At 34.9% G+C, this 27,645-nt stretch overlaps 2 protein-coding genes and 1 non-coding gene across 10 annotated transcripts in view; 1 reads left to right on the top strand and 2 right to left on the bottom strand.

Moving 5' to 3' along the window:
- Positions 1 to 24,613, bottom strand: part of tdp1 (tyrosyl-DNA phosphodiesterase 1) — a 73,956-nt gene extending 49,343 nt beyond the window's left edge. Inside the window, exons 1-13 of the mRNA XM_695082.9 lie at positions 24,415 to 24,613; positions 22,697 to 23,286; positions 21,853 to 21,896; positions 21,704 to 21,759; positions 21,509 to 21,605; positions 21,244 to 21,278; positions 17,530 to 17,622; positions 10,529 to 10,699; positions 7,033 to 7,111; positions 4,533 to 4,718; positions 1,839 to 1,887; positions 1,682 to 1,748; positions 1,024 to 1,131 (exon numbers count right to left, since the gene is read on the bottom strand). Of these exons, the coding sequence (XP_700174.2) occupies positions 1,024 to 1,131; positions 1,682 to 1,748; positions 1,839 to 1,887; positions 4,533 to 4,718; positions 7,033 to 7,111; positions 10,529 to 10,699; positions 17,530 to 17,622; positions 21,244 to 21,278; positions 21,509 to 21,605; positions 21,704 to 21,759; positions 21,853 to 21,896; positions 22,697 to 23,276 (1,565 nt within the window). The 5' untranslated portion in view covers positions 23,277 to 23,286; positions 24,415 to 24,613. The remainder of the gene's footprint in view (positions 1 to 1,023; positions 1,132 to 1,681; positions 1,749 to 1,838; positions 1,888 to 4,532; positions 4,719 to 7,032; positions 7,112 to 10,528; positions 10,700 to 17,529; positions 17,623 to 21,243; positions 21,279 to 21,508; positions 21,606 to 21,703; positions 21,760 to 21,852; positions 21,897 to 22,696; positions 23,287 to 24,414) is intronic.
- Positions 24,614 to 25,717: 1,104 nt separating this feature from the next.
- Positions 25,718 to 27,645, top strand: part of efcab11 (EF-hand calcium binding domain 11) — a 109,278-nt gene continuing 107,350 nt past the window's right edge. For 7 of the 8 annotated variants that reach the window (XR_012392718.1, XR_012392721.1, XR_012392720.1 and 4 more), the window contains exon 1: positions 25,730 to 25,884. Coding sequence is in view for 3 of the 8 variants with exons in the window: in XM_073927230.1 (XP_073783331.1) it covers positions 25,813 to 25,884 (72 nt within the window). In the remaining 5 variants the exon portion in view is untranslated. 8 annotated transcript variants of the gene reach the window in all.
- trnak-uuu (transfer RNA lysine (anticodon UUU)) lies at positions 26,236 to 26,308 on the bottom strand. Its single transcript has one exon. It is a non-coding gene; the product is annotated as a tRNA-Lys (tRNA).

Genomic DNA, 27,645 nt, shown 5'->3' on the forward strand with positions numbered 1-27,645 from the left:
GACGAAACACGACAGAAATTTAAATATAGCCATTCAGAAGCACAGAATAGTTCTCTTATTGCACTCAACAAAATGATAAGGTTTTTAATCTAAGTAATACATATTAAACCTCTTTAACATTATTAAATGTACATGCTGATATGTGTTGGTTTTGAGTCACAGTTCTAAACTTCAATTTGAACGTTTATTTTAGTTTTTAAATCTGAGGTAAACCATCTGCTGCTTTCAGTAGTATGACAATAAATGTCTAGTAAAATAGTATTCAAACTCACATTGTTAGCATTAACCACTGAATAAACCACATGAGGTGTACCTAAGGTGATCATCGTCAGTCTTCTGTTTTTCAGCTGCAAGAAATAAAAGCCGTTTCTAATATATCAATTCGAGGTGTTGGTCAGAACAAAAACTCCTTTTAACATGGAAAATAATCCTTCTATTGTGTGCTGTTGCTTTTATCTAAAACACGGTTTAAATCAGCCTTTAGGTTCGATAGTCAGGCACACTCCTGTTGGTGTATATATATATATAAATATATAAATATATATATATATAAATATATATATATATATATATATATATATATATATATATATATATATATATATATATATAATATATTTTAAAAAATATTTATAGAATTTTTTATTTAATAAAAATTATATATATATATATATATATATATATATATATATATATATATATATATATATATATATATATATATATATATATATATATATATATATTTATATATTTATTTATTTATTTTGTAGTACAGTTAGCGGTGGAGCCAGAGAGGCAATTGCAGATTAGGAAGGAAAGTGGAGACTAAATAGTTGAGCTTTTATTCATTTCTTGAAGAAAGCGAGTGACTGCTGTTCTGATGCAGTTAGGGAGTTCATTCTACCAACTGGACAGATTGAATGTCAAACTTACATACTGCACCTATAATATTTGTACATGCAGTCTGTCAATCTAAGCCCAAATTAGTTCTGATTTAACATGTTACTTGATCATTCCAACCTTGTGACAAGAAACCAGGCAAGTTGTGTGAAGTCTGGTGAAATCCTCATGTAGGTTTTAATGTGAGGCATCGCGTTGCTCCTACCAGTAACGTCAGCATGCCAGCCACTGTTTAGAAGACAGATATTGAAGGGAAGGAGAGAAAGAAAAGAATGAAACACCTGCTGATATATCTTTCCTAAGCGTGAGAACACCCAAAGAATCGTTTCGTGCCATTTGCAGGTGCAGAGAGCTGGTGTTTTAGGGCAGACTGTGCAGACTGAGAGGAGAGCTTTCTGTCTGATTGCTGTCAGTATTCAGACATGAATGCAAAAAATCTACATGGACTCATTTAAACAGACTGAGTGTAGAGTGCGTACTCCAGAGGGAGACTAAGATTGAATCTACATTGCAATATGCCCATCTACGATCACTTAGCGAAATTGAGGCCACCAGCAAAATAGCTTATTTATGGCGATAATGTCTTAAAATGGTGGGCGCGATGGGATAAGAACCCAATTGAAATTTCTATGGAGCATTGAAGGGTCAGACAGCTCTTGGGGAAAGGCAGCTGTTTAACTCACAAAGTCTGAGGAGCCTTTTTTTATAGTTGCATTTTAAAATGACAGAATATTGATGAGAATATTGTTAAAACAGAGAAAGAGAAAGAAGAACTTACTGGAAGTAAGAATGAAGCCAGAGCTGTTTTTGTGCCGTCTGTATGCTGTAAGGTAAAGATCCTCCAGCTGAAGGGATAAGAGAACTAGAAATGTCAGTTGTCATATAATGACTGGAGGTGATGTTTTTTTATTTTAGAATAAAAGAATGAATGATACCTGGATAGCCCTCCAAACTGGTTCTCACATTTTCCACAGATGGGTAAATCTAGAAATGACAAGATTTTAAGGAGTTGTCACATTTTTATATTCATTTATCCATAAATTTATTTAAATTATTGGTTGATCCATCTATTTATTTATTTAAAGGGTTAGTTCACCCCAAAACTAAAATTTTGCAATTGATTACTCTCCCTCGTGTTGTACTAATCACCTGAGACCTGATTATCGGAATAGAAACTAACATAATTTAGATGAAATCTAAGAGCTCCCACATCCTCCATAGACAGCAACAGGTGTTTAAAGTCCAGAAAAGAACCAAAAACATTCTATGTGACTTAAGCGGATCAACTGTAATCATACAAATCTCCAAGAACATTTTTTGTGAAATTTTTTTTTTTTTAAATAAAATAAAAAAAAAACCCTGTAAAAACAACTTTGCTTTTCAATGCCGTCTCTTCCTCATCAGAACCGCATGTACTACATGAAATACAACGCTTGTGCGTTGTGCTCCTGACTCTAATGGCAATATGTTGTACTGCTTAAAGTAAATGTGCACCTTGACCACTTGACGAGGAAGAGAAGATGATTTTGGCTGAACCATTAAAGTCTCATAGTGTGTTTGACGATGTTTTTGGTTCCATTTCTCGAAATACGCTTATTTCAAGTGGCTAAAAACTAAACGAAAGCGAGGCTGTGGTGGGAATAAACCCGGAAGTATCGGATCAGCACTGTAGACATTGCAACAACATGTTTTGGACTACAAACCTCCAGCTGTTGCCGCAATTTTAAAATGCAGATATAGTGTAAACATCACTTTAATATCCTTCAGTTGAGTTTAATTTAAACATCTAAAATCATATTAGGCATTAAAAAAAACACAATCTCTTTTAAGTGTAAAAAGCTTACGATTTCTCCTAGGCTTCAGTTCAGCTACCTTCACAGCCAATCAGTCATTTATGCTGAGCACTGGTGAATACTATGGCAAATCAGCGTGTTTCAGAATGTGCTCAACAGTGCTGAAATGTTAGTGTGAAACTGATGTTTTTTTAAATTTCAGTACTGAAATTCACTATAGTGAAAGAATGAGTTCAATTACTTGAGTTTGATAAACGACATCTAAAACGTGTGTTTGGGAAGGAAAATGTTAACTAGTAAACAGTTAACTAGTGTCATTTCCCTTAACTGATATCCTTTTTTATTTGCACTATCCATTCAGAACGGACTTTCGGGTCACTTAGAAGGCAGTGAAATTATACATTTGTGTCACTTTCTCTTTGCTGATAAGATATACAGCCAGGTCCACAACGTTCTTGTGTGAATCCAGGCCATACTTCCGGGTTTCTTCCCACCGCAGCCTCGATTTCGCTTTTAAAATGGCAGCCGTATGAAATCAGTCTATTGTCTTGGGAGGATGAGAGAGCTCCTGGATTTCATCTAAAATATAAGAATTTGCTTTTTGAAGATAAATGAAGGTCTCAGTGGATTGGACACGAGCAATTAATAATATAATTTTCAGTTTTGAGTGAACGAACCCTTTAATTTTATAACTGTTCAAAAGTTTAACTTGATTTGTTTAAAATTCAAATGAATACTTAATTTAGCAAGGATTCAAATCATTACTTATTTAAAATAAAGAGTTTTAAATTGTCAAAAATACGAATATTTCAAGTAAAGTCTGTTCTTCTGAAATTTTATTTATCAAAGAATCTGAAAAAAATGTATATGCATATATTAAAATAAATATGCATTTATTTAATAATAAGCCTTAATGTATTTTTAATCAAAAGCAGCCTTTATAAGAGCATAAGAGACTTCTTTTTAAAAATTTTAAAACTTTATGACAATCAAACTTCCATGCACGTCTAGCAATCCGTTCATCCCCCTAAACCTCCTGACCTATAAAACACTAAAGAGCTCAGACAATAGCGATGTGATCTCAATAGAAATGTAGCTTCATGCGTATGTGTTCTTTAGAAGTCTCCATTTGGTATTTCTCAATAATTTCAGCCTTCCTTAACAATAATAGACCTGAGTCACTCCCAACGGTCCAACCGAGATTCTGAAGCTGCTAATTACAAGAGCCTTGGGTCTATAGAGATGACACAGTGCCATTAAAGGCCTGATGGTACTTTCTCTGTGCTGAAGACTGTTCATGTGGCGCCTTGACTTTTCAACTGACATTTAACAATGGACGCATCAGACAGAAATCAATCTCCTATCTCTCCATCAGAGCAGACATTGTTATGCAAATAACAGCACAGATGAGAAATCTCCTTTAAACTATTGTCTCACTCCAACATAAAACAAACGGCTGCCATTTTCTGTAAAATTGGAATTCAAAGACAGCAAATGAGAACATGCTAAAAATACTAATTGCTAATTAGACACCCGGGATGTCAACAAATTTTCAAATTTCATAGCTCAGAGAAAGCGGATGCCTTCTGCGTTAAAAAACAGGCAGGCGCACATGTGCACTTTGTTGTTCCTCTTTGATTCCAACCTAATTAAAATGAAAACACAATTGAGGGCTCATTTATCCTGATAGATACGAAAGCTGCTAGGAGAATATGCAACTGTGTTTATTGTGATATCCATCTGGCCACGTTGTTAGCAATCCAGAGAGGGTTCGGCAGCGATATGAGCAGATCTTTTCACCGCTTCAGCACTGCGGGGGCTGTTCGACACACTCACCAGGAGCATCTGTGTTTCTGGACTGGCTAATGATTTCCCTGCCTTCCCCAGTGTGGTCAGAGTGCGCTGGAACTCGGCTGCCAACCATTTAGTCTTATCAAGGCCCATGGAGCCGATGCTGGAGAACTGGCCAAGCACGTGCCATCGCTCTTCGTTCTGCATGGGTTGCGTATGCTCGCTGAGCAACTGAGGGAAACAAAAACAATGAGTTCATGCAATGTCAATGTTAGCATCTGTCTAATTTGGCTAGCTTTTAGCAAGTGACGGATGACTCGGCAGCACTGTTGACCACATGGCCTTTGACGTAAACAAAAGAAGATAGGAAAAGAAAAAAGAAAGTAGGAAGTGTTTAGAGTTCCCATGAAATTAAAATGTTTTTTTTTTGAAAGATTAGGTTAGTATCAGTATGTTAATCTATTGCTAGGATATCTTTATTCGTCATTTTTACCTAAATAGATTTTTTCTACTGATCAGCTTTTTTTGACATCACCTTACACTACCTGACAAAAGTCTTGTTGTCGATCCCAGTAGTAAGAGCAGCAAATACTAACTTGACTTCTAGTTGATCATTTGGAAAAGTGGAAGAAGGTAGATTTTTATTCCAATCATCACAAATACTGTATGAGATCTATTGGAACCCGCATGAACCCAATATTCTTACAAAAACCAATCAAGTTTGGTGAAGGAAAAATCATGGTTTGGGGTTATATTCAGTATGGGAGCATGTGAGAGATCTGCAGAGTGGATAACAGCATCAACATCCTGAGGAATCAAGACATCTGTGCTGCCTATTATATTACAAATCACAGGAGAGGGTAAATTCTTCAGCAGTATAGCGCTCCTTCTCAAACTTCAGCCTCCACATGAAAGTTCCTGAAAGCAAAGAAGGTCAAGGTGCTCCAGGATTGGCCAGCCCAGTTACCAGACATGAACATTATTGAGCATGTCTTAAGGTAAGATAAAGGAGGAGGCATTAAAGATGAATTCGAAGAATCTTGATAAACTCTGTGAGTCCTGCAAGAATGCTTTCTTTGTCATTCCATATTACTTTATTAATGAGTTATTCGATTCATTGCAGAGATGTATGGATGCATTCCTTCAAGCTGATGGGAGTCATACACAATAATAATTATTTTTCCACTGCACCATAACTTTATATTATATACTGTACATTATTTCTGTTAAGTGACAAGACTAATGTCGAAGCAAAGTCAGACCTTACTGTCCTAATTAAATTATTAAAAGTCAAGACATAATTATATTTTATTTTGGTTAAAAAAAAAAATCGCAATCTAGAGGCCTTTGCCTTTCATATAACGATACCAAATGATCAACTAGAAGTCAAAATATTATTTGCTGCTTCTAAAACTTAGATAGGCGACAAGACTTTTGTCAGGCAGTGTATACTTCAGTTTCTTATAAAATGTCCTGACCAATGTAAACCTGCCTTTGAGGTCTTCTTAAAAGATACAGATAATTATATAGTTGATTTCAGGATCACCTTTTAAAACTGTCAAAATCTTAAGGTTTTTGTATAAATAATCTTAAATGAACCCTTGTAAATGCAAAACCATTAATGCTAAATTGTTATTTAACTATTAATATTAAAACTTTTGTTATTTCTATTGTTCCTTGTTGTACTATTATTTTTGTCAATGTCACTTATTGATTGATTTGTATTCTATGTTTGAGGTAATGTATTAAGCAATAAAAATAAAAAAATAAATAAAAGTCCTGACCAATCAAATGCTCTCAAGTATCTGACATGCCCCGCCCCCGTCAAGACGCTTCTCATTTGCTTTTCATTTGATGCACTTGAGCTCAACCACTCTCATTGGCAGAGCTGTGAAAAAACGATAAGTTATTGGCTGTTAAACAGGGGAGAAGCTACTATTGGTCCTTTTCTTCATGCTTCATTTGATATTACGTCAAACACTAAACAAAAATACACGTCAAAGCACTTCACAGGACTTTTAAGTCTTAATTCTAACCATTCTTTGTAAGCATAATTATATGGTCAGTTGCATACGGTATTATATGAATAAGCACTGTTAGCAATCTTTTCAAAACAGCCCTGTGACCTATTTTTTTTGTTCACAACCCTCAAGTTGCTGTATTATGGAGCTTTATGAAGTTGTTAAGAGCCTGCTCTGTGTGAGTCAGTCATTTATATCAAAGCTCTATTTACAAAATGAGCAGAGTTCAATGTGACTTCATCTCAGATGAAAGTGTGGAAATTTCTCCTGGCTCTCTTTCTGAATCTTGCCAAGACCAATCCAACACCTTGCTTTGCCTGTAATCTGAATTTCCTCAATAAATAAAGGGAGCGAGAATATCTCCAAGGCATCCTGCAGGCATACAATGCTTTTTTCATGAACATCAATCATTCTTCTGTCTAGAGGAGAGAAAAAACTATTGCCTTTGAAGGGGAAAAAGAACTTAAAATAACACACACATACACACACGCACAAAAAAAAGGATAATCAGAGAAAAACAGTACTTTTCGCAATCTTAGATGGCCCCATTTCTCCATAGCAGGTCCTTGATATCTTCCTGGAGTTGAACCTATGAGATAAACCCTATAAATGAAAACATGCAAAACGTTATTTACAGAAGTCAACACTTTCATGTATCGCACCATATGAATGATGAAGGTGGAATTTGTACTAATAAATAATAAAGCATGTCATGTTAGTGGAACCAAACTTTGACATATTATGTAGTCATTTCTAGACAAAAGGTCTAAATATTAAAACCAGATATACTACTGGCAGACTTGTATTTTCTATTTTATTAGTTATAAGTTACATTAAGATTTCTGCCATGGTATGGTACTTGACATATAACATAACTGACACACTTATGTTTATAAAGAAAGCATTATATTTGATTGGAGACAATCAGAAGACCAGCAGGAATCTAAAATATGGTATGACGGAATTATCACCAAAAGTATTAGGCAGCATTCATCTGTATTTAACATTGATGAGACAAAATGTTTCTTGTGTATCAAATTCTACATATTAGATTGATTTCTAAAGAATCATGTAACCAGGGTTCTCACATTTTCATGAGTAGCAGATTCAAGGACATTTTAATACACCATTAATTTTAAATCAAGCACTTTTTAAATACATACCACAGCATATGTAGCTCCAGGAAAGTCCTTACTTAACATTTCAATTACACTTAATACACTACCAGACAAAAGTCTTGTTGTCGATCCCAGTTGTAAGGGCAACAAATTTGACTTCTAGTTGATAATTTGGAAAAGTGGCAGAAGGTCAATTTTTATGATGAATCATCTGTTGAACTGCACCCAAATCATCACAAATACTGTAGAAGACCTATTGGGACCAACATGGACCCAAGATTCTCACAGAAATAAGTCAAGTTTGAAGAAAAAAATCATAGTTTGGGGTTTAAATCAGTATGGGGAGGTGAGCGAGGTCTGCAGAGTGGATGGCAACATCAACAGCCTGAGGTATCAGGACATTTGTGCTGCCCATTACATTATCAAGCACAGGAGAGAGCATATTCTTCAGCAGGATAGCGCTCCTTCTCATACTTCCATACCTCCTCATACCTCAAACATGGTTCCTGAAAGCAAAGAAAGTCAAAGTGCTCCAGGATTGGCCAGCCCAGTCACCAGATATGAACATTATTGAGCATGTCTGGGGTAAGATAGAGGAGGCGGCATTTAAGATGAATCCAAAGAATCTTGATGACCTCTGGGAATCCTGCAAGAACGCGGTCTTTGCCATTCCAGATGACTTCATTAATAAGTTATTTGAGTCATTGCAAAGATGAATACATGCAGTCCTCCAAGCTTACAAAAGTCATACACAATATTAATTCTATTTCCACTGCACCATGACTTTATATTCTATACTGTATATTATTTCTGTTAGGAGACAAGACTTTTGTCTGAGAAAAGTCAGATCTTACTGACTTAATAAATAATTAAAAATTATGGCATGATCATATTTTATTTTGGTAAAATAAGCGTAATCTACAGACCTTTGCCTTTCATACAAACCACTTCTGATACCAAATGATCAACTAAAACTAGTATTTGTTGTTCCTAAAGCCTGAATAGGCGAGAAGACTTTTGTCAGGTAGTGTACTTCTGTTACAAATGTAAGTAATTTTCAAAAACTGACTTTTAAAAAGTCATCAGATTTGCTGTATTCAATACTGGCAATAGTTAAATGCAGTTTCAGAAATATAGATAAAAACGTGCGTTATTTGTCAGTGTTTATTGTACAAGAATTAAATGAGAGGTTTTTAATTAATTTCTCTTTTTTTTCATTGTTTTTGACAATTGAATGCAATTGTTGAAATAAAATCATGTAAAAAAATATATTTTAAATGTAATTTAAGCACTTTCAAGGAGCTATGTTAGTTTTTAAGTCATTTCCAGGCCTTGAATCTATATGTCTGAAATTCAAGTACTTTAAGAAATGTGGGAACACATGTGTGACATAAAAGACTAAAGTAATAGCTGGTTTCAATAGATACATTTGAATATATTTAATATATTTTTAGATTGTACTTTAGCAGACGCATTTGTCCAAAACGACTTATAATTGAGGAGGCATTCAGTGATTCAACAAGAAGACCTATACACACAAGAGGTGCTAATGCAAAGGGACTGCTTGTGCTGAGATATATATTTGCTAGAATAAACAGTTTCAAGTTTTTAAAGAGCCCCTATTATGGGTTTTTGAAAATGACCTTCCATGTAGTGTGTAACACATCTCTAAATGAAGTAAAATAACCAGCTAAGACCTAAATCTGAAAGTGGACAGTGTTTAAAACTACTGATTAATTTTAAAAAAGAGTCCACTTAAAGTGGTTTGAATGAATCGTCTTGATAACGAGTTATTAGCAGTTTCGGTGTAACATGGATACAAAACATAAGCCCCGCCCAATTGTTGTACGCGCAAACCCAGGAAAATTTAAACCTGCGGTCCTGCCCACTAACACAGTAGCAAAGAAAAAAAGGAAGACTCAGGGTTCGGGGGTGAGGTGTCTGAATAACACCTTACTAACTACTGGTGTTAGTAAGTTAACTACTATGAAGTCTGTTTGGGGCGGCTACTGCGATCGGATCCTATACCAGTGTTGGCGACTATGAGGTTTCACAGACCATACAAAAATTCTAAGGACTGGGGGAGGGGCTGGTTGAAATTATGGGAGTTTTCCAGGATAAATAACAAAATGGGTGGGTGCCTGGAGATAGGTCTGAAATACGGGAGACTCCCAGGAAAAACAGGAGTGTTGGCAGGTATGCTCACACATACACTCTGCTCTCTTGACTACTTCATTATTGTTGATAAGCTGCGCTGGGCCTTTAACTCTGTCTCACGCTGAACGTTGTCGACCGATTGCAACAGGCGGTCTTCGGCCTGTTCAGCGCAGATTAGCTTTGCGCTAGATGGAGGTTTGGGAACAAATGAATTGCTGAATGATTCATATGGGAGCCGCTGAGATAATTAGGTAAAAATAAATGCATATTACAAGACAATGAAAGTGTTTTTTGACCTTGCATGCATATCAGCCTGTTGTTGGAGACCCTTAAAACCAATGTATGACCCTTTTAAATGTATAATAGGGGCTCTTTGAAGCAGATTTAATTTTTTTAACATTAGTAAATAGCAGAAAGTAGTCTGTTCTGTTTTATTTTACATTAAATAAACATTTAAAAAACACAACAAAAACCTTGATGGCCACAAACTTTTGAATGGTTGTATGAATGCTAGTCTTTTACCATTTTACACTTTTTCCATTGTATTATCATTTTCATAGAAATCCACAACTAATGGGTATGAAAAAACATAAAACAATCATGGCTGTTTGAATGGATGTCCTCTAAATGCATATCCAGCCCTGTGGACACCTTCAGCAATTAGTCAAACATCTAGTGATGCTAATCTCATATCATGCCATGCTTCAGATTTAAAAACGGCTCATTCATCTGTAAAGATTCTCACCTTGTTTCTGACAGATCATGCTGTTTGATGCGCTCGATCCAGTTGGCGAGCTCTGGAGCCCGGTACGCTTCCAGGTATTCCAGCAGGTCTCTTTTGAAGCCGGTGAGCGACTCTCCTGCTGTTCCCGGACTTCCCTGCGGCAGCCTGGGGTACAGAGGACTCATCCACATCCTGCCATAGAGATACAGCATATTTACTAATGAAGAGTTAGTGGAAAGGGCATGAATCATTTAAATGTTAAAAGATCCTGTGGTGATGAATGGGGCATGTCATTTTTGGTTTGCCTGAGTCATATGCCACTTATTCCAAGAACAAATACTTCCGACAAAAAATTACAAATAGCAGCCATATAAGTAATTTTGGACCAAACTTGCTCCATTTAGATACTAACATCATTGAAACATCATTTATTAAAATGAAAGCCAACTAATAGCTTTGATAGGTTTAGTTCAGTCCTGAGCTATTCATTTAAAATATTGCCTTTTAAAAAACAGAAATATGTCACTTGCTATTATTTCATATTTTGCTATTGCATCACAATCAAAATAGACTTGCATTTAAATAATTAAAATAGGATTTCTTTTGCCATGGCTCATAAAGAAACACTGCTGCTGAAATCAAATGCAGTATTATGCATCCGAACATACACAATATATATTTACAGTATATTTATATTTACATATATTTAAATACATATTCACAAAATATATACAGTAAATATGGATCTCAGAATATATACACTTTTTAAAAAATAATAAAGAAAACATGAGATTTGAAAATCATATGCATTTTAAGTGACCTGAAGTAAAACACATGCTCTACAAATTCCAGGTCCAAGTCTTGAAAAAAGGATGTACTAGGTCAATCTCAAAAAATCTAGCTAATAATTAAAAAGGTTAATTCACCCATTAATTGGCTGTTGATTTACTGAGCCTTTTATACAGTGTAACAGCAAAGAAGATTTTTGAGAATGTGGCTTTTGGTGACTCATAAAATGCATGACAGTGCTTACCACCTACTAGAAGAAGAAGAAAAAACAACAGAGTCCTCAAAACCTCAGTGTATCATCAACAACACGTGTTTATTTTCTATTGCCTTCACGAGCTTTTTTTTTTACTTTTAAAATGCTGGTAGCCTTTGACTTTATAAATTAGCAAGAACAACAGCTTCTTTAATGTTCTACTAACCTATATAGAAATCTGATACATGGAAATAAATGCAAATTACATAAATTTTACATTAAAATGTCATATGTAACAAATATTTCGAAATATTGCAAAAATGGCAGCTTACATATATATTTTCCAACCATGTATGCTTAAATATATTTGTACATAACCATATAGGGCCATACACAGTACAAGTCAGAGTTATTAGCCCCGGTTTATTTTTTTCCCTCAATTTCTGTTTAACGGAGAGAAGATTTTTTCAACACATTTCAAAACATAATAGTTTTATTAACTAATTTCTAAAAACTGATTTATTTTAGCTTTGCCATGATGACAGTAAATAAACCAAAAAATAAATAAATAAAACCAAAAAGACTTTCTCCTGAAGAAAAAATATTATCAGACATACTGTGTAAATTTCCTTGCTCTGTTAAACTGAAAATATTTAAAAAGAAATACAATTTAAAAGGGGGGCTAATAATTCTGACTTCAACTGTATGTACACCTACATGGAATTACAGCTATTATATTTGAACATATATGTACACATTTAATATTCCCCTGGATGAAAAAAATATATAATTGAAGCAGACTTTTTTTTTTTTTTTTTTTACAAAATTTTGTACAAAAATATTTAATTTTGAAGATTTATTTTTTTACAACATATCTTGTATATTTGAAATACAAACATGAACTTGTTTGTCATATATGTTGTTAATTGCATTTACTGAAATATATCAGATTTTTGATATATTTTGATATATTTTAAGGCCTGACGGCAAGTAAACTAAGAGCAATTTTTTTTGGGAGAACTCTCCCTTTAAAAGGTGCGATATTCTCAAAACACTTTTGACCACAGTGCTGTACCAAAACTGAGTCCCAAAACACACCTGCAGTTAATCAGCAGTAGGTGGCGTGTCTAGTATTGACAGTGGAAATATTGAAAAGGGGCGAGGTTATGGCCTTGTTTATTTTTGTGCTTGCAAATATCAACTCACTTAGGCAAAATTTGCTTAGATTACCTTTATAACCCTAATAAACCAGATATTGCTGAGACTTTGATTTCAGTGTGTTGATATACTTCCAACTGCAACAGAATATCGAGTATAGGGGGCGAGCAGGGATTTCTTTTTGCAAATCATTTCCTCATAGAAAAATAACAATAAGAGTGGCATGGTTAAGATTAATGTGGGTGAAATCATCAAAAACTGACATCAACATTAATAGATGGCCACTCCAAACACAGAAAAAGATGGTCAGACTTTGACTAAAGATTAACAAAACAATGTTTTTTTTTTTTCAGTTGATAATTGCATAAATTAATTATCTACCGGCTGCATGGTGATGCGATGGGTAGCATGTTCACCTTACAGTAAGAAGGTAACTGTTTTGAGCCTCAGCTAGGTCAGTTAGTGTTTCTGTGTGGAGTTTGCATGTTTTCCCCGTGTTCGTGTGGGTTTCCTCTGGGTGCTCTGATTTCCCCCACAAGTCCAAAAACACGTTGTACAGGTGAATTGGGGAAATCGTCCGTAGTGTGTGTGTGTGAATGAGTGTCCTAGTGATGGTTGCAGCTGACAGGGCATCCACTGCGTAAAACATTTGCTGGATAACTTGACGGTTCATTCTGCTGTGGCGACCCCAGATTAATAAAAGGACTAAGCTAAAAAGAAAATGAATGACTGACTTCTGTTGGAGAAGACCAATAACTCAAAATTAGAGGAGTGTGGGGACTCATCATGACAGACTGGTTACAGCATATTTCCCTGAAGCTCCAGGAGAACAAATCAATATGGATTCAGATTGGACCCATTGCAATAAAGGCAGCAGATAAGCCCTTCAGAAGAGACTTGAGAGGAAGAGACCTTGGTCTGTGTGAATAGAAAAGAAAATATGGTTCGGACTTCAATATCGAAGGCATGGGATCAGACACTACCAGATGGGGAGACATGTCAAAAGCTGTAATGATATTCATTGTGCTACACTGCGGTCTGATGCTGATGGAAACAGGTTGGGAAAGTGAATATATTCAAGGAACAGAAGGTGCACTCTGCATAAAGTTGCAGAAATTCAACAAGGCCTTCGTGCAACTGTGTCTATCATTTGCTCAGCCAATTCAGGCAGCTAAGCGATGTGTTATTATGAGAGAAAAGAATGATTGACATTTAAAAGCTTCGCAAGTGTTATGAGAAAATCAAATCTCTAAATATAATTCAAACATGGTGCCAGACTCATTAATAAGATCACAAACACATCCTTCAGACACTATATATGGCAATAAAAGCAGCAAATGTAAAATTTCAATTAAATATTTTTTCAGTGCCAATACATGTTTACATTTGGCCTATGGTTTTTTGAAGGGGGGGGGGGTGTACAAGGCATGTATACTTAATACAAGGTATGTATTAAGATTACTTCTTCATTACCAAGAAAATATCTCAGATATAGCAATATAAGCAAAATCATACATTTTAGTACAATGTATTCAAAATACTTCAATGCTCAGTGCCAATACGCTTAATTTACATGGCCGCCATTTTAAAGAACCAAAGCGAGGCTGCGGTGGGAAGAAACCCGGAAGTATAAGCCCAGCACTGTAAACAATGCAGTATTATGCTTTGGACTACAAATCTCCAGCTGTTGCCGAGATTTTTTAAAATGCAGAAATGGTGTAAACATCATTTTAATATCATTCAGTGAGTTTAATTTAAACAATTAAAAGCAATTTAGCATCAAACAGCATCACAATTTCTGTAAGAGTAATATGTTTAAGAAAACGTTTGCTAACTAGTGCTTTTCCCTTAACTTAGCTGAAAATGACCCCTGATTTCCCTTTACATTTTCACCATTCATTCAAAATGGACCTTTGGGTCACTCGTAAGGCGGTGAAATTATAAATTTGTTATCTTCGCTGATAAGATATACAGCCAAGTACACAACGTTCCTATTTAACTCCCAACGATACTTCCGGGTTTCTTCTCACTGCAGCCTCGATTTCGCTTTAAAAATGACAGCCGTATGAAATCAGTCAATACATGTTCAGATGTAACCTATGATTCATGTTTTTAAGGGGCTGGTAACACATTACAAATAACACAAGCTATGTGTTTAGATTCCTTTTTATGTGACTAAGACATCACTTATTAATTTCTAGGATAATATCTCTTTCCAAAAAATATCAGCACTTTGTGCGGCACGGTAGCTTAGTGGTTAGCACTGTCGCCTCAGAGCAAGAAGGTCACTGGTTCGAGTTCCGGACGAGCTAGTTGGCGTTTCTGTGTGGAGTTTGCATGAGCTCCCTGTGTTGGCTCTGGTTTCATCCACAGTTCAAAGACATACGCTATAAATGAATTGAATAAACCACTAAGTGTATGAGTCTATGAGTATTTCCTAGTACTGGGTTGTGCATCGGCAGTGTAAAACATCTGCCGGAATAGTTGGTGGTTCATTCAGCTAAGGCAGCTTTAGAAATAGAGACTAAGAAAAAAAAAAAGTTTGTCCTACACAGTTGTCTGCAGTAGTTTTTTTATGCACATTTGCAAAATTAATGCACATCTTGGCGTTTCTATTAAGCATTTCTAATGATATAGTTCAAAAAGCGCATAAATATAGGTTGATGGTAACAAAGCTGGTTGCACCCTGATGTGTGAAATTATTTACAATATGTCTCAATATTAAATTGAGTCACTACAGTAAGCTGCTATGTAAATGGTGCCCTGGAGACCTATATACAGTTGACAATATAAATGTAGATTGAAATTTAATGCTTATATTGCACACTGAAATATACAACACTATTACTTCAAACAAATTATATTTAAAGTCAGATAGCTGAGTAACACTAAAAATATTACTGTATATTATGCCAACGCCTCCACCTTTGCCTTTAAGACGTGGCTCGTGTTTATAATGATATCCTTTAGGTGAAGACTCGTTTAGGGTCATGTAATCATCTGGTTTTAGCCAGGTTTCTGTCATACAAAGTGCATCTAGCTTTTGATCAGTTATCAAATCATTAACAAGAAGAGATTTAGAAGAGAGTTATCTAATGTTATGCCTGGATTTCATCAATAGTCTGCATTTACTAACAAAGACTATATCTGAAGTGTTTGGAAGTAATTAGCATTTTCCTCCTGCAGAAAAACGTCATAAGAACAATGCTTAGTGGCTCTGTGTGTTATAGCAGTGTTTTTAAAAGTCTAAACACTTTATTGATATAGTGTAGAGCCAAGCACATGTGGTCAGAATACAAACGAGTCGCAGGTAATAAAGTATTAAGCGTTTCTCCCAAAGTAAAGTCTGTCTGCCAGGTCCAAGCAAAATGCCAGCAACTCCGCTCACTCTCCGCCTCTTTGCCCTTGTTTAATATCCCGCCGTGGGTGCAATGACACGCGAAATGGCGCCACTTGGCCACGCCTACTTGTAGCTTAATTTGCGCTCTTCAGAAACCTATGGGTGACGTCACGGACACTACGTCCATATATTTTACAGTCTATGGTCCTAACGCTCCAGTATAGTGAAGGGGACTCTATACTGCTCAGTAAGTGCTGTCTTTCGCATGAGAGGCTAAACCGAGGTCCTGACTATCTGTGGTTGTTAAAAATCCCAGAGAGTTTTAACCCCAGCATCCTGGCCAAATTTTACCAATGGCCTCTGTCCATCGTGGCCTCCTAACCATCCCCATATCATAGTTGGCTTCATCACTCGGTCTCCTCTCCACCAATCAGCTGGTGTGTGGTTTGCGGTCTGGTGCAATATGGCTGCCGTCCTGTCATCCAGGTGGACGCTGAACATTGGTGGTGGATGAGGAGATTCCCCCCAATGTGTAAAGTGCTTTAAGTGTCCAGAAAAGTGCTATATAAATGTAAGGAGTTTTTATTATTATATAGGGATAGGGAGACAGTTCGTGAATTATGCTTTTAATACTTATATTCTGGTGTGGGGTGTAAATTTGGCTAGCCACATGATTTTTGTCAGAAAACAATGCGAGCCATACGTTTCTGACCTCAGCGTGAGGTCATGGAGCAAACAACAGATAATGCCCTACGCATGAACCGACACTGACCTCACAGTACAGGTTGAGTAAATGTGCTAATACACTTTATGCCAGATTTTCTGAATATATGCATGCTAGTGGTTTTAAATATTAATTGTGCAATTTAGCGATTTAATTTCCTTTTCCCTAATCCACAGCTTAGTGTGGGTGATAACCTAACCGCCAGCCTACCCCTTCGACTCCAGCTTTTGTCTTCTTAATGGTATTCTGTTCCCAATACGCCGCTAATAAAAGTGAACCTAATAACTGAAAGCGATTGGTAATTCATCGGGCATCGCTCTGACCTGCCTGCTAGCTTCTGCTGGTATGAACATGACACCATGGAGAATATCTTTATTAATGGGCAGCTTTCATAGAACGCTGCTTCATTTAAGTAATTACTCCATGTAGCAAATTCAAACAGACCATTTGAGGTCAGAGAGGGAATCTGTAACAACATGATTGGTTTATTCAGATTTGCGGAGCTCGACACTCCTATTTAGGACACATCAGCTTAATTTCAATTTACTCTAAGTGTCTGCTCTGTGTGTCGTCATGGTAACAGACAAATGTGTCATTAGGAGTAGCGAATGCACAACTTCCATTTCAGAAATGAAACAAATGTTGATGCACTCGGAAAATGAGCAACTGCAAAGGAGAGCACAACATAAACAACTCGTTTTCAAATCAGTGCACTGTCAGCTGTAACATTTCCGCTCTGACCGTTCATTCATATAAATGCAGTGATGTCTGGCTGAGTGTGCATTTATCTCCTCCCATCCCTCAGTGGTTCATCTTACCCCTGTGTCTTCTGGTACCAATCGGCTCGGATGAGGTTTGAGGTAAGAATGATGACTCTGAATCCCTCCTCATACCAAAGCAGCATCATTTTCCTGCAAAAAGCGAGTATGATTTAAAGGGATAGTTCAGCCAAAAATAAAAATTCTGACATAATTTACTAAAACAGTTAGATTTGTTGAACATAGAAGGAAATATGTTAGAAAACTAGTAACCATTGACATTCATAGCATTTGTTTTTCCTATTGTGAATGTCAATGGTTAGGGGTTTCCAGCATTCTTCAAATCTCCTTTTGTGTTCAACAAAAGCAAGAGTAAACGATGTATCTATTCTTTGTTGTATGAAATATTGCACCAAAATATATATTAATAAACGATATAATTGTCATTTTAAGACCATTTATGGCACTCATTATATAATACCTGAGTGACAATATAATATCATCACAAGGCAAGTAAACTCTTCCAAAGAACACATATTATTTTATTCGTAAGAATATTTAATTTAATTTAAAGTAATTTTAACAATTTTAGAATTAGACAATGGAATCAAAATGTGAAAACGCGTATCCTAAATTAATAATAACAAATGTTAAAAAAGCGCAAGGTAAAAAGAAACAGGTTTCGAAATCTGCTACCAGTTCTATTTTCAGTTGTCAGACACCCATATGAAAATATACTATAGTAACTTATAGTAAATACTATAGTGTTTTTTTTTTTACCATAATGACACTGAAACTTCCAAGAGAGATAGAATTTTTTTTTAATGTATGGGCGGTATACACTAATTGGCCACTTTATAAGGTACACCTGTCCAATGGAAAAACATTGCCTGGTCTGATGAATCTCGATTTCTGCTGCGACATTTGGATAGGGTCAGAATTTGGTGTCAAGAACGTGAAAGCATGGATCCATCCAGTCTTGTATCAATGGTTCAGGCTGGTTGTGGTGGTGTAATGGTGTGGGAGATATTTTCTTGACACACTTTGGGCACATTAGTACCAATTGAGCATCGTGTGAACACCACAGCCTACCCGAGTATTGTTGCTGACCATGTCCAATCCTTATTGACAACAATCTTCTGATGGCTACTTCCACCAGGATTACGCTCCATGTCATAAACCGCAAATGATCTCAGACTGGTGTTTTGAACATGACAATGAGTTCACTGTACTCAAATGGCCTCCACAGTCACCAGAGCTCAATCCAATAGAGCACCTTTGGGATCATGGATGTGCAGCCAAAAAATCTGCAGCCACTGCGTGATGCAACCATGTCAATATGGACCAAAAGGAGGAATATTTTCAGTACCTTGTTGAATCTATGCCATGAAGGATATTAAGGCAATTCTGAAGGCAAAAGGGGGTCCGTCCTGGTACTAGTAAGGTGTACTTAAGTGGCCAGTAGGCGTATATTGCATTACCAAAAATGATTGAGGTCATGCCCATGTGCTAAGTCAATATATTGATTATTGTGACAGGCCTAAATGATGTCAAAATTCACATTTTTTGGTTGAACTACCCCTTTAAATGTGACTGTTCTTACATAATGGCATTCATTTGAACTAACCTGTGTCTTTCAAGAAACCCTATGGAACATTTACCAAAACATAATAGTACTCCTCTGCATGAAAACACAGATTTTATGTAATATCCCTGCCTTTTTGTGTCAGGCTGTGTATAAAAGAGCAATTTTAAACGCGGGGGCACTTCAGCTTTTGTATTGTAATTACAACAAGAACCCAGCGTATTAAAATACAGAATCAATTTTGCGGCGTTCATGTGGAAGTGTATTATTTGACTTAATAAATAAAGAAAAGCTCTCAATGTTGCTCAGCTCATTTAAAGGCAAATTAGCACATGAAGACCCGACAAAGGTGTTTGAGATTGATTATACCGCCAATCTTTGAGTTGTTTTGCTCCTTTTTCCTTAAATTTATATCAAATGAGACAAGCCATTTCATTTACGTCTCTGGTGTCAGAATTGCTCTGTTCTGTTACGTCTGCATCTACTGAATAAAACATGAAAGAGTCTTTGGAGAGAAAACAGTAATCTAGGAATACATCACATTAAAATTCAATACTGCGCCTGTTTAACATCTAATTTCAACTCATCAAAACAGATGTTGAAATGATAATCTGCATGTCTGCATGGTCTGTGAAGAACTTAATACTCTTGAGTAGCTCGAGGAGCGCTACGCTTCATATGCATTATGCTACCGACTGCTCATAAAGCCTAAACATGATCAAGGTATTAATGAAATTATATATTCAAGCTACAACACTACCGCTGCTGCACTATTACTCAAGCACAGAGCTTTACGTTTATCACTTGCTCAAAAATATGCCAAAAAGATGGCCAAAAGTACAAGTTACCACAAATATATGTTATTTAAGTGTTTAATTTAAAAAATATGCACATTGAAAAGTCTTTTAATTATTGTAGTTTGGTGATTTACTCAGTGAGGAAAGTGTCTGTGATGTCAGGTTATCGATTAGACGCAGCTCACAGATTTTGATTGATCCAAAAAAAGATCAATGGGGTTCAGGTCTGGATTTTTTTCAGCCCAGTGAAGTTCTAACAAATCGGGCTCTGCAAAGCATTTAACTGGTTGCATCCTATGACACTGACACATTAAAAGTCACTGTGTTTCAAGCTATAACCCCCTGTACCGAGAAAAATTATAATAGGTTTTGTGCACCTCTTTTATGTGCACATGGGTCAGAGATGAAGAGATCGTCAAGCATCAAAACAACAAAAGTGTAATAGAGCTTTACATTTTCCCTATGCAACACTGCAAAAAATGCTTTTCATACTTATATTTTTCGCCTTGATTTTGTCACATTGGCAGATTATTTTGCTTGTTTTAACGAAAAACTTCTTTTGGCATATTATTTATTAAAACAAGACAAAACTCTTGCTTGTCTAAACAATGCTTTTTGATTTAGTAATTTTTAGATATTTAAACGCAGTAACAAAAGCATTTGCAGTGAATAGAATCTGTCCTTTCTGGGTGAAAAATAATATAAATGAATAATAAAATTGTTTTTGACACAATATATAGAAAACATCGACTAAAATGTCAGTTAATAACAAACGTTTACATGCCAAAAGAAATTGTCAGGCCCATTAAGAAGAATAAATTTTTATTATATACTAAGGCAGCAAAGCAGTACTGTTCCCAAATACTAACTATTGCTATTTTTTTGTATCTTTAATACTATACTTTATAGTACTATCTTTAGGATTTGCAAGATATCCACAAGATATTTGAAACAATTTTAGTAAAATGTAATAAAAGTGGTATTATCACTTACAATTTAAATTACGATGGGACATTCACCCATTATTTAGATTTTTATTTTCACAAACGTTATATGAAACAATAAAGTAGACATTTTTCTCACAGTTATTATACTTCCATGTAACCTAAATATGTAACCATAGATATCCTTAGTAGAAAAAACAAATATGGAAATCAATGGTTACAGGTTTCCAACATTTTTCAAAATATCTTCTTTTGCATTTAAATAAACAAAAATCAAATTGGTTTAAAACAAGGGTTAGTAAAAGATGGCAGAATTTTTTTTTGGGGGGGGGGGGGGGTATTATCCTTTTAATTAGACTATACAGAATTTTATATTAGCACTTAAGTCTTCAGTCATTTCTTTCATGCACAGTATCTCTACAATTATCAAGAAATATAAATCACTCACGTATGATGTGTGCCAAATGCAATGTCCAGTTTGGCCTAAAACATAAAACATAAGAGTTGAATTCAACAAGCATTTAGTGTTTTTTTTTTCACATGATGTGTAGTTACAATTTTTGTTTTTACACTTATGTTAAAATTTTATGCACACGTTACACAGTAACTGAACACAAAGTTTATAGGATCTCAATTTTCCATAAAGTTGAATGCCTCCCTCTAGTGGAATAAAAAGCCTATTGCAAGTCAACAGAACGATAAATTGACAATACCTGGCAAAAACTAATATGTGGGTATGGTTTGGCTTGCTCAATTAAGCAAGCCTTGGACTCTCTCTTTTCTCCATGAACGAGTACGACTGGTTTGTTTCTAAAGAACAAAGAAGAATAAGTAATCATTTAAATGTGTTTAAAATATTTTCAATCCACATCAAACACTGCAAGAACATTTAAAAGATTTCATCCTACCTAAATTCTGGCGGATACTGCTCCACCATCCATGGGATGTCAAAGCAGTAATTAAACTAAATAAAAAAAAGTATTAAAAATGAGCATTACAAATGTTGTTTGTGGTTAGTAGTGCAAATTCTTACACTTCATCTATTTAAAAAAAATACCTGTACAGACTCTTTCAATGTTCCAAACATTGGAGAAAGTATCTCTAATTATAGATGGAGAAAAAGACAAAAGGAAAATTATTAGGATTAAGTAACACCTTATCAGAACTTTACTCACCTTTTTATATTTAACCCATTAACTGTCAGTCACTACACTTTTTGGAGCTTGAAAAAAATGTCACACTTGAAAATTATAGATGCTATATATACAGTCGTCAACATTTGAAGTGGATCATCACCTTTCATTAAAGTTGTGCAAAATCTATTGAACACAACTCGTTCTTGTCTTAGGATAATTATGAAAAATGTTTTTGATTCACTTTAAATGTTGACTACTGTAGTTTGTCGAATATCCAGATAAGTTCAAGTTTAGATAAAAAAACAAAAACAACAATATATATCTCCTATGGACAAAATAAAAAGTCTATCATTTCCTATGTTCTATTGTTTATTTTTCCGGTATTAAATACATTGTTTACAATAAAAATACTTTTTCATAATTAATACAAGCACAATATTTCATGTTGGACTTGGAATCGTTAGTTTCTATATTAACATAAATTGTATATTTCTACATTTTTAATCAAACACACTTGCCCTGTATTTTTAAATAAAGAGACAAATACAATCACATTTGAAAGAGTCAATTTCTAAATAAATACTTTACATGTGGTAAACATACTATTAATTGATTGAATTTACAAAAATTAAAACATTGTGATGCATATCATTATCAGGACATGAGATGACTTATTTGATGATATGAGATTTTTGTCATATTGCCCAAACTGGTCAAATATGTTTTTTAAAATAAAAAATGGTGAATGTAAAACTCTTGAAATACCTTTGATATGCAGTGCTCCAGTGTTGTACTTTTTCGGTATCCCAGTGACTTTGTTTAAATAAAAACGATAAATGTCATTTGTAGGCATTAAGTTGGTCTCAAAGAAATCAGCTGGCTCTTCTTTATAATAACTAGTGCCGTGAGGGCTTGGAGGACGCTTGTCTTCAGTCTTCTTCTTCCTTTTTGGACTTATATTTACCTTTTGGGGTTCATTTCTTGGAGCAGGAGTTTCATCATCACTGCTGGAGAGGTTCCAGCCCCCTTCCTCAGTTTCTCTCTTCCTTTTTACAGCAGGGGAAGCATTGCGTTCATATTTTACAGGATTGGCTTGATTCACATGTGCTGATTTTCTGGCTTCGGATCCCATGGAGGGAGCGGATGCTGTTTTCACAGAATTCTCATTGCGTTTTGGACTCAGTCTGGGCTCCTGCTTGAGGAATGTGGGGGTCTCTTCAGGTTTGCTTTGCGAATCTGGTTTCACAATTGGTTTAACTGAATCCTTCTGAGGTGTTGGAGGAATAATGTCCTCGTCTTCACTATCTGATATGCTCCACTTGCCATGTTGACTGTCTTGGGACATTTTTGTTCAGCTGTGGATTACAAAGAGTTCAAGAATACTATTATTACTATTATTATTATTATTCTGCCTCTGGACTGCTTTGCTTATTCTGCCTCAGGATTGTTTGGCCCCTTAATTGCTGCTTGCAGCTATATTTATTATTTACTTTTATAACTGTATACAATTGAGGTAAAGTTGGCTTAATATTCGCACATTTGTTCAGTGACAACTTGTGACAGCCCCTATATTGTTTATCACGCTGCTTTGAATATTTGGTCTGAAATGGCATCTAAATATGACTTCAAAACAACATTAGCAATGGGACAATCTACTAAAGGCCTGACCTTTAAGTTTGTTTGCCTTGAAAAATCATACTAAAAAAGCGTAAAATCATACAATTCAATGATAGAACGCATCCGTGATTAGTGTCAGCTTCTCCTTCAAATGATGCATTACACGTTTAAGGCTATGTTCAATTTGATGCAAATGTGACAGGACTGACAGAAACACGGAGACACTTGAGTTGTACACTTTTTTATATTATATATTTGTAGTATTTATTTGAATTTATATTTCATTTTTTAATCAATTGATGCGAATGATAACAACTTAAACTTGCTATTTCTGACTTTTTTCTTAAATAACAGTTTTAGCATAACAAAACTATTAAAGCTGTAGGTTAAAATATGCTGAGGATATGAGCAGTGTTTGTACATTTGTAAACTGTTTTGATAAAGAACAAAAATCTTAGAACCAAATTAAATGCTTTTATTCACCGTATTTATTTCAAGAAAAGACAATGTACGTTTTTGATACAATGTCCCCCCAGATGACTGTGAACAATGTTGTACTTTGAGTTGTGAGTGGCTGCTAATATAATGATTTTAATACTTAGAAATTGCAAAGAATACCTTTCTGAATTTATATTATTAGGAAGACAAAATGTACAAATATAAAATCATTTTACCGCAATCTGTTAACAATAATTTAAACTGCAGTGACTTATTGCCTGACTTTGCACCATAATAGACAAAATGCATAAAAAACAACATTGTCACAGATACTTGCACAAAGGGTAAATGCTTGCGTTGTAGCGATTAAGGAAACCAGACGTAACCATATCAGTGTAAGGAAAATGTGTGTAAATGAGTAAACTTACAAAGAGGCGGGAAGATGAAATGTACTGTAAACAGGAGGAAGCAAACAATTGTACTCTAAATAAATCTAAAGGCTGCATATATACAGCTTTAACTAAACCCTTGATGGACGCCTGTCCTTTTGAAGCTTAAATAACAGCACAACAGTTTTGTTTTGATTCAGCATGCACACGCTCTCTACATTATACATGTGGAAACAGCAGAGACATGCCACACTATTATTCAAAATAAAAGTCTTCAAGATAATCGAATTTGAAACATTTTTTTTCAATATTTACCAGGGACATAAAAGGTATGGAGGACGAAAACTGCAAAAACAACAAATAAATAAATAAATATGCAAAACAAATTAATTAATAAATTCACAAATTCCTGCATAAATAAAACAATAATTCACACACACACACACAAACACACACACACACACACACACACACACACACACACACACACACACACACACACATATATATATATATATATTATCACACTATTAATTTATTTATTATTTATTTGTTTGTTTGTTTATTTATTGTTTTATTTATGCAGGAATTTGTGTATTTATTTATTTATTTATTTATTTATTTATTTATTTATATATTTATTTATTTGCGTATTTATTAATTAATTAATTTTATTTTTAAAAATTGTTTGCGGTTTACATCCTACATAAAAAAGTAGCCAAACATTAAAATGAATTATTACATAATGAAATGTTGAAATTTTTAAAGTTATTTTTTTATCATCAATTTTATAAATAACTTAACATGTGCTAGGAGCTTTTTTACAGGCATAACCTATTTCAACATCAATAATGCCTAATTCAAACATCTACAAGAAATTAATGAAGGAAATTAAAACAAAGACATGTCTATACGTTTTTATCAAAATAATATGGTAAAATTTTATGTAAAAAAATGTTTGGATGACACATTTAATGAATTATAGTGAAGCTAAAACAGTAAAGCAAGCAAGCAAGCAAGAAAGCAAACAAACAAACAAAGAAGCAACCAAGCAAACTAACATACAAAAATAAAAATAAAATCAGACTGTTGTACTTCTACATGTTAACACAAGAACAGTATGACAGTATGTTATTGAAACATATATTTTTATTTCTTGATTCTTATTATTGTGTCTCATTGTGTATTATTTATTTTTATATTTTATAGATCGTGACCATTTTGGGTGAGATAAAAATGCCTATAATTTTACACAAGACTTTTAGTTTGAAATTTGGAGGTTTATACGCGTCCAATCATTGCCTCTCGTACTGGGTGCTCAGACTGAACAACATTGAACAGTAAACCAATCCCTCCCATCCATACTGTTTCTATGCGAACATCTACAACTTTCCAGAAGCCTTCACGTATTGATATCTAGTTAGTTCAAATATACAAATGTTAACAACAGGAAGAAGCTTTAGGAATGAGAGACAAATAAACGATGCCGAGAGGAAAAAAATTGAGTTGGTAAGATTTGGTTCTGATTGATGCTGATGAACGATCTCAAAACGATTGATGTGAAATCACCAGTCGAATGAAAGCGTGAATGCTGAGATAAACGTTACATATATTTAACGTGGACAATGTAGTTGGTTGGACAATTAAACGTTTCATTTAGACGTATAGATAAAATTAAACAACTGAACATGTTACTGCTGTACAATTTAGTGAATCAAGGTTGCGTTACTCAATTACCTGCATTTAACGTTAGATATTACGTTATGTGGATTGAAGTAACATAAACAAAACTTCTAAAGTGAGAAGCTGCACTTATAGCCAGAAACAATTGTTTTCTTCTAGGAATTTGGAAAAATGTTTCGCCCGAACAGGGACTTGAACCCTGGACCCTCAGATTAAAAGTCTGATGCTCTACCGACTGAGCTATCCGGGCTCTGAGTGCATCCATGGACAGGGACGATCAAATACTGCTGACTAATATGTTACAAACATTTCATTAATTCATTTTTGTTGTACAAGCTCGTAAATCAACACAAAGAAAAAAGTTGAGCACTTAAAATCGTGTAAACCTTACCGTTTTGCCAAAACTAGACAACTTCTCCTGAAGATATTCGTGGCTAGAGGGCGCTGTTTCTCACCCTTTTTTGTTTGACAAACTACTTGCCTTATAATTTCATAGAGCAAATGCCTTTCTAGCTGCAACCCATCAGTAGGAAACATCCATACACACTCATTCACACACATACACTACGGTCAGTTTTTAGCTTACCCACTTCACTTATACTACATGTCTTTGGACTTGTGGGGGAAACAGGAGCATCCGGAGAAAACCAACACCAGAAGCACATGCAAACTCCACACAGAAATGCCAACTGACCCAACCGACGCTCGAACCCGCGACCTTTTTGCTTTGAGGCATTTTGGGAGTGCTAATTTAATCTTTCGTCATATTGAGTGCAAAATGAGCATTAAGGGGATGGATGATGCGTTTAGTAAACTCTTAATGGTCACCATATTTTCCTAATTGTTTTTATCTGGCGTCGTTTTTTTTGTAATTAGTTTGTATTATGCACATATCTTTAACTAATCCTATGGTTGCAGATATATGCTCAATACTTCTGTTCTTTTATACTTTCTGTAAAATATATTAATTTAGTTACATTATATTTAAAAACATGTTTTGCAATGCGGTGTAGTGGATGATAACATGTTTTAATTTAATCATCATGTTTTTATAAATGCAAAACTTTGATTATTTTGTTGCTGTTTTATCATTTAATGTGTTTTTTTTTTACATGAGGCAGGGGATTCACAAGTTAAACCTAATTCAGCTAAAATACATTCCTGAAGTCCCAGTGAGATTTAATGTCAAATAATTTAACAACTTGTTTTCTTGTTCACGGGTTAATGGCCAGATTGAGATGAAGGTAAACAAATAATTAAAATAATTTAGGTGTTAAAGGGATAGTTCACCCAAATCTGAAAACCCTGTCATTATGTACTTACTCTTTACTTGTTTCAAACCTGACTGACTTTCCTTCATCTGTTAAAAAAGCAGGTATTTTGAAGGAAGCTGGAAACCTGTAACCATCGATTTTCGCAGTACTTATTTTTCCTACTATCAGGATTCATACAATCCTGGAACACCTGAGAAAGTCATGGAATTTTGACAAGGATTTTTCCAGGCCTGGAAAAGTTTGGGAAACCAAATAAACTCAAAATGTTTTGAAAAAATCAAGGAAATTTGTTTAGCAAATATCGGACTTGAAT

The sequence above is a fragment of the Danio rerio genome, chromosome 17, assembly GCF_049306965.1.
Source record: "Danio rerio strain Tuebingen ecotype United States chromosome 17, GRCz12tu, whole genome shotgun sequence".
NCBI lineage: Eukaryota > Metazoa > Chordata > Actinopteri > Cypriniformes > Danionidae > Danio > Danio rerio.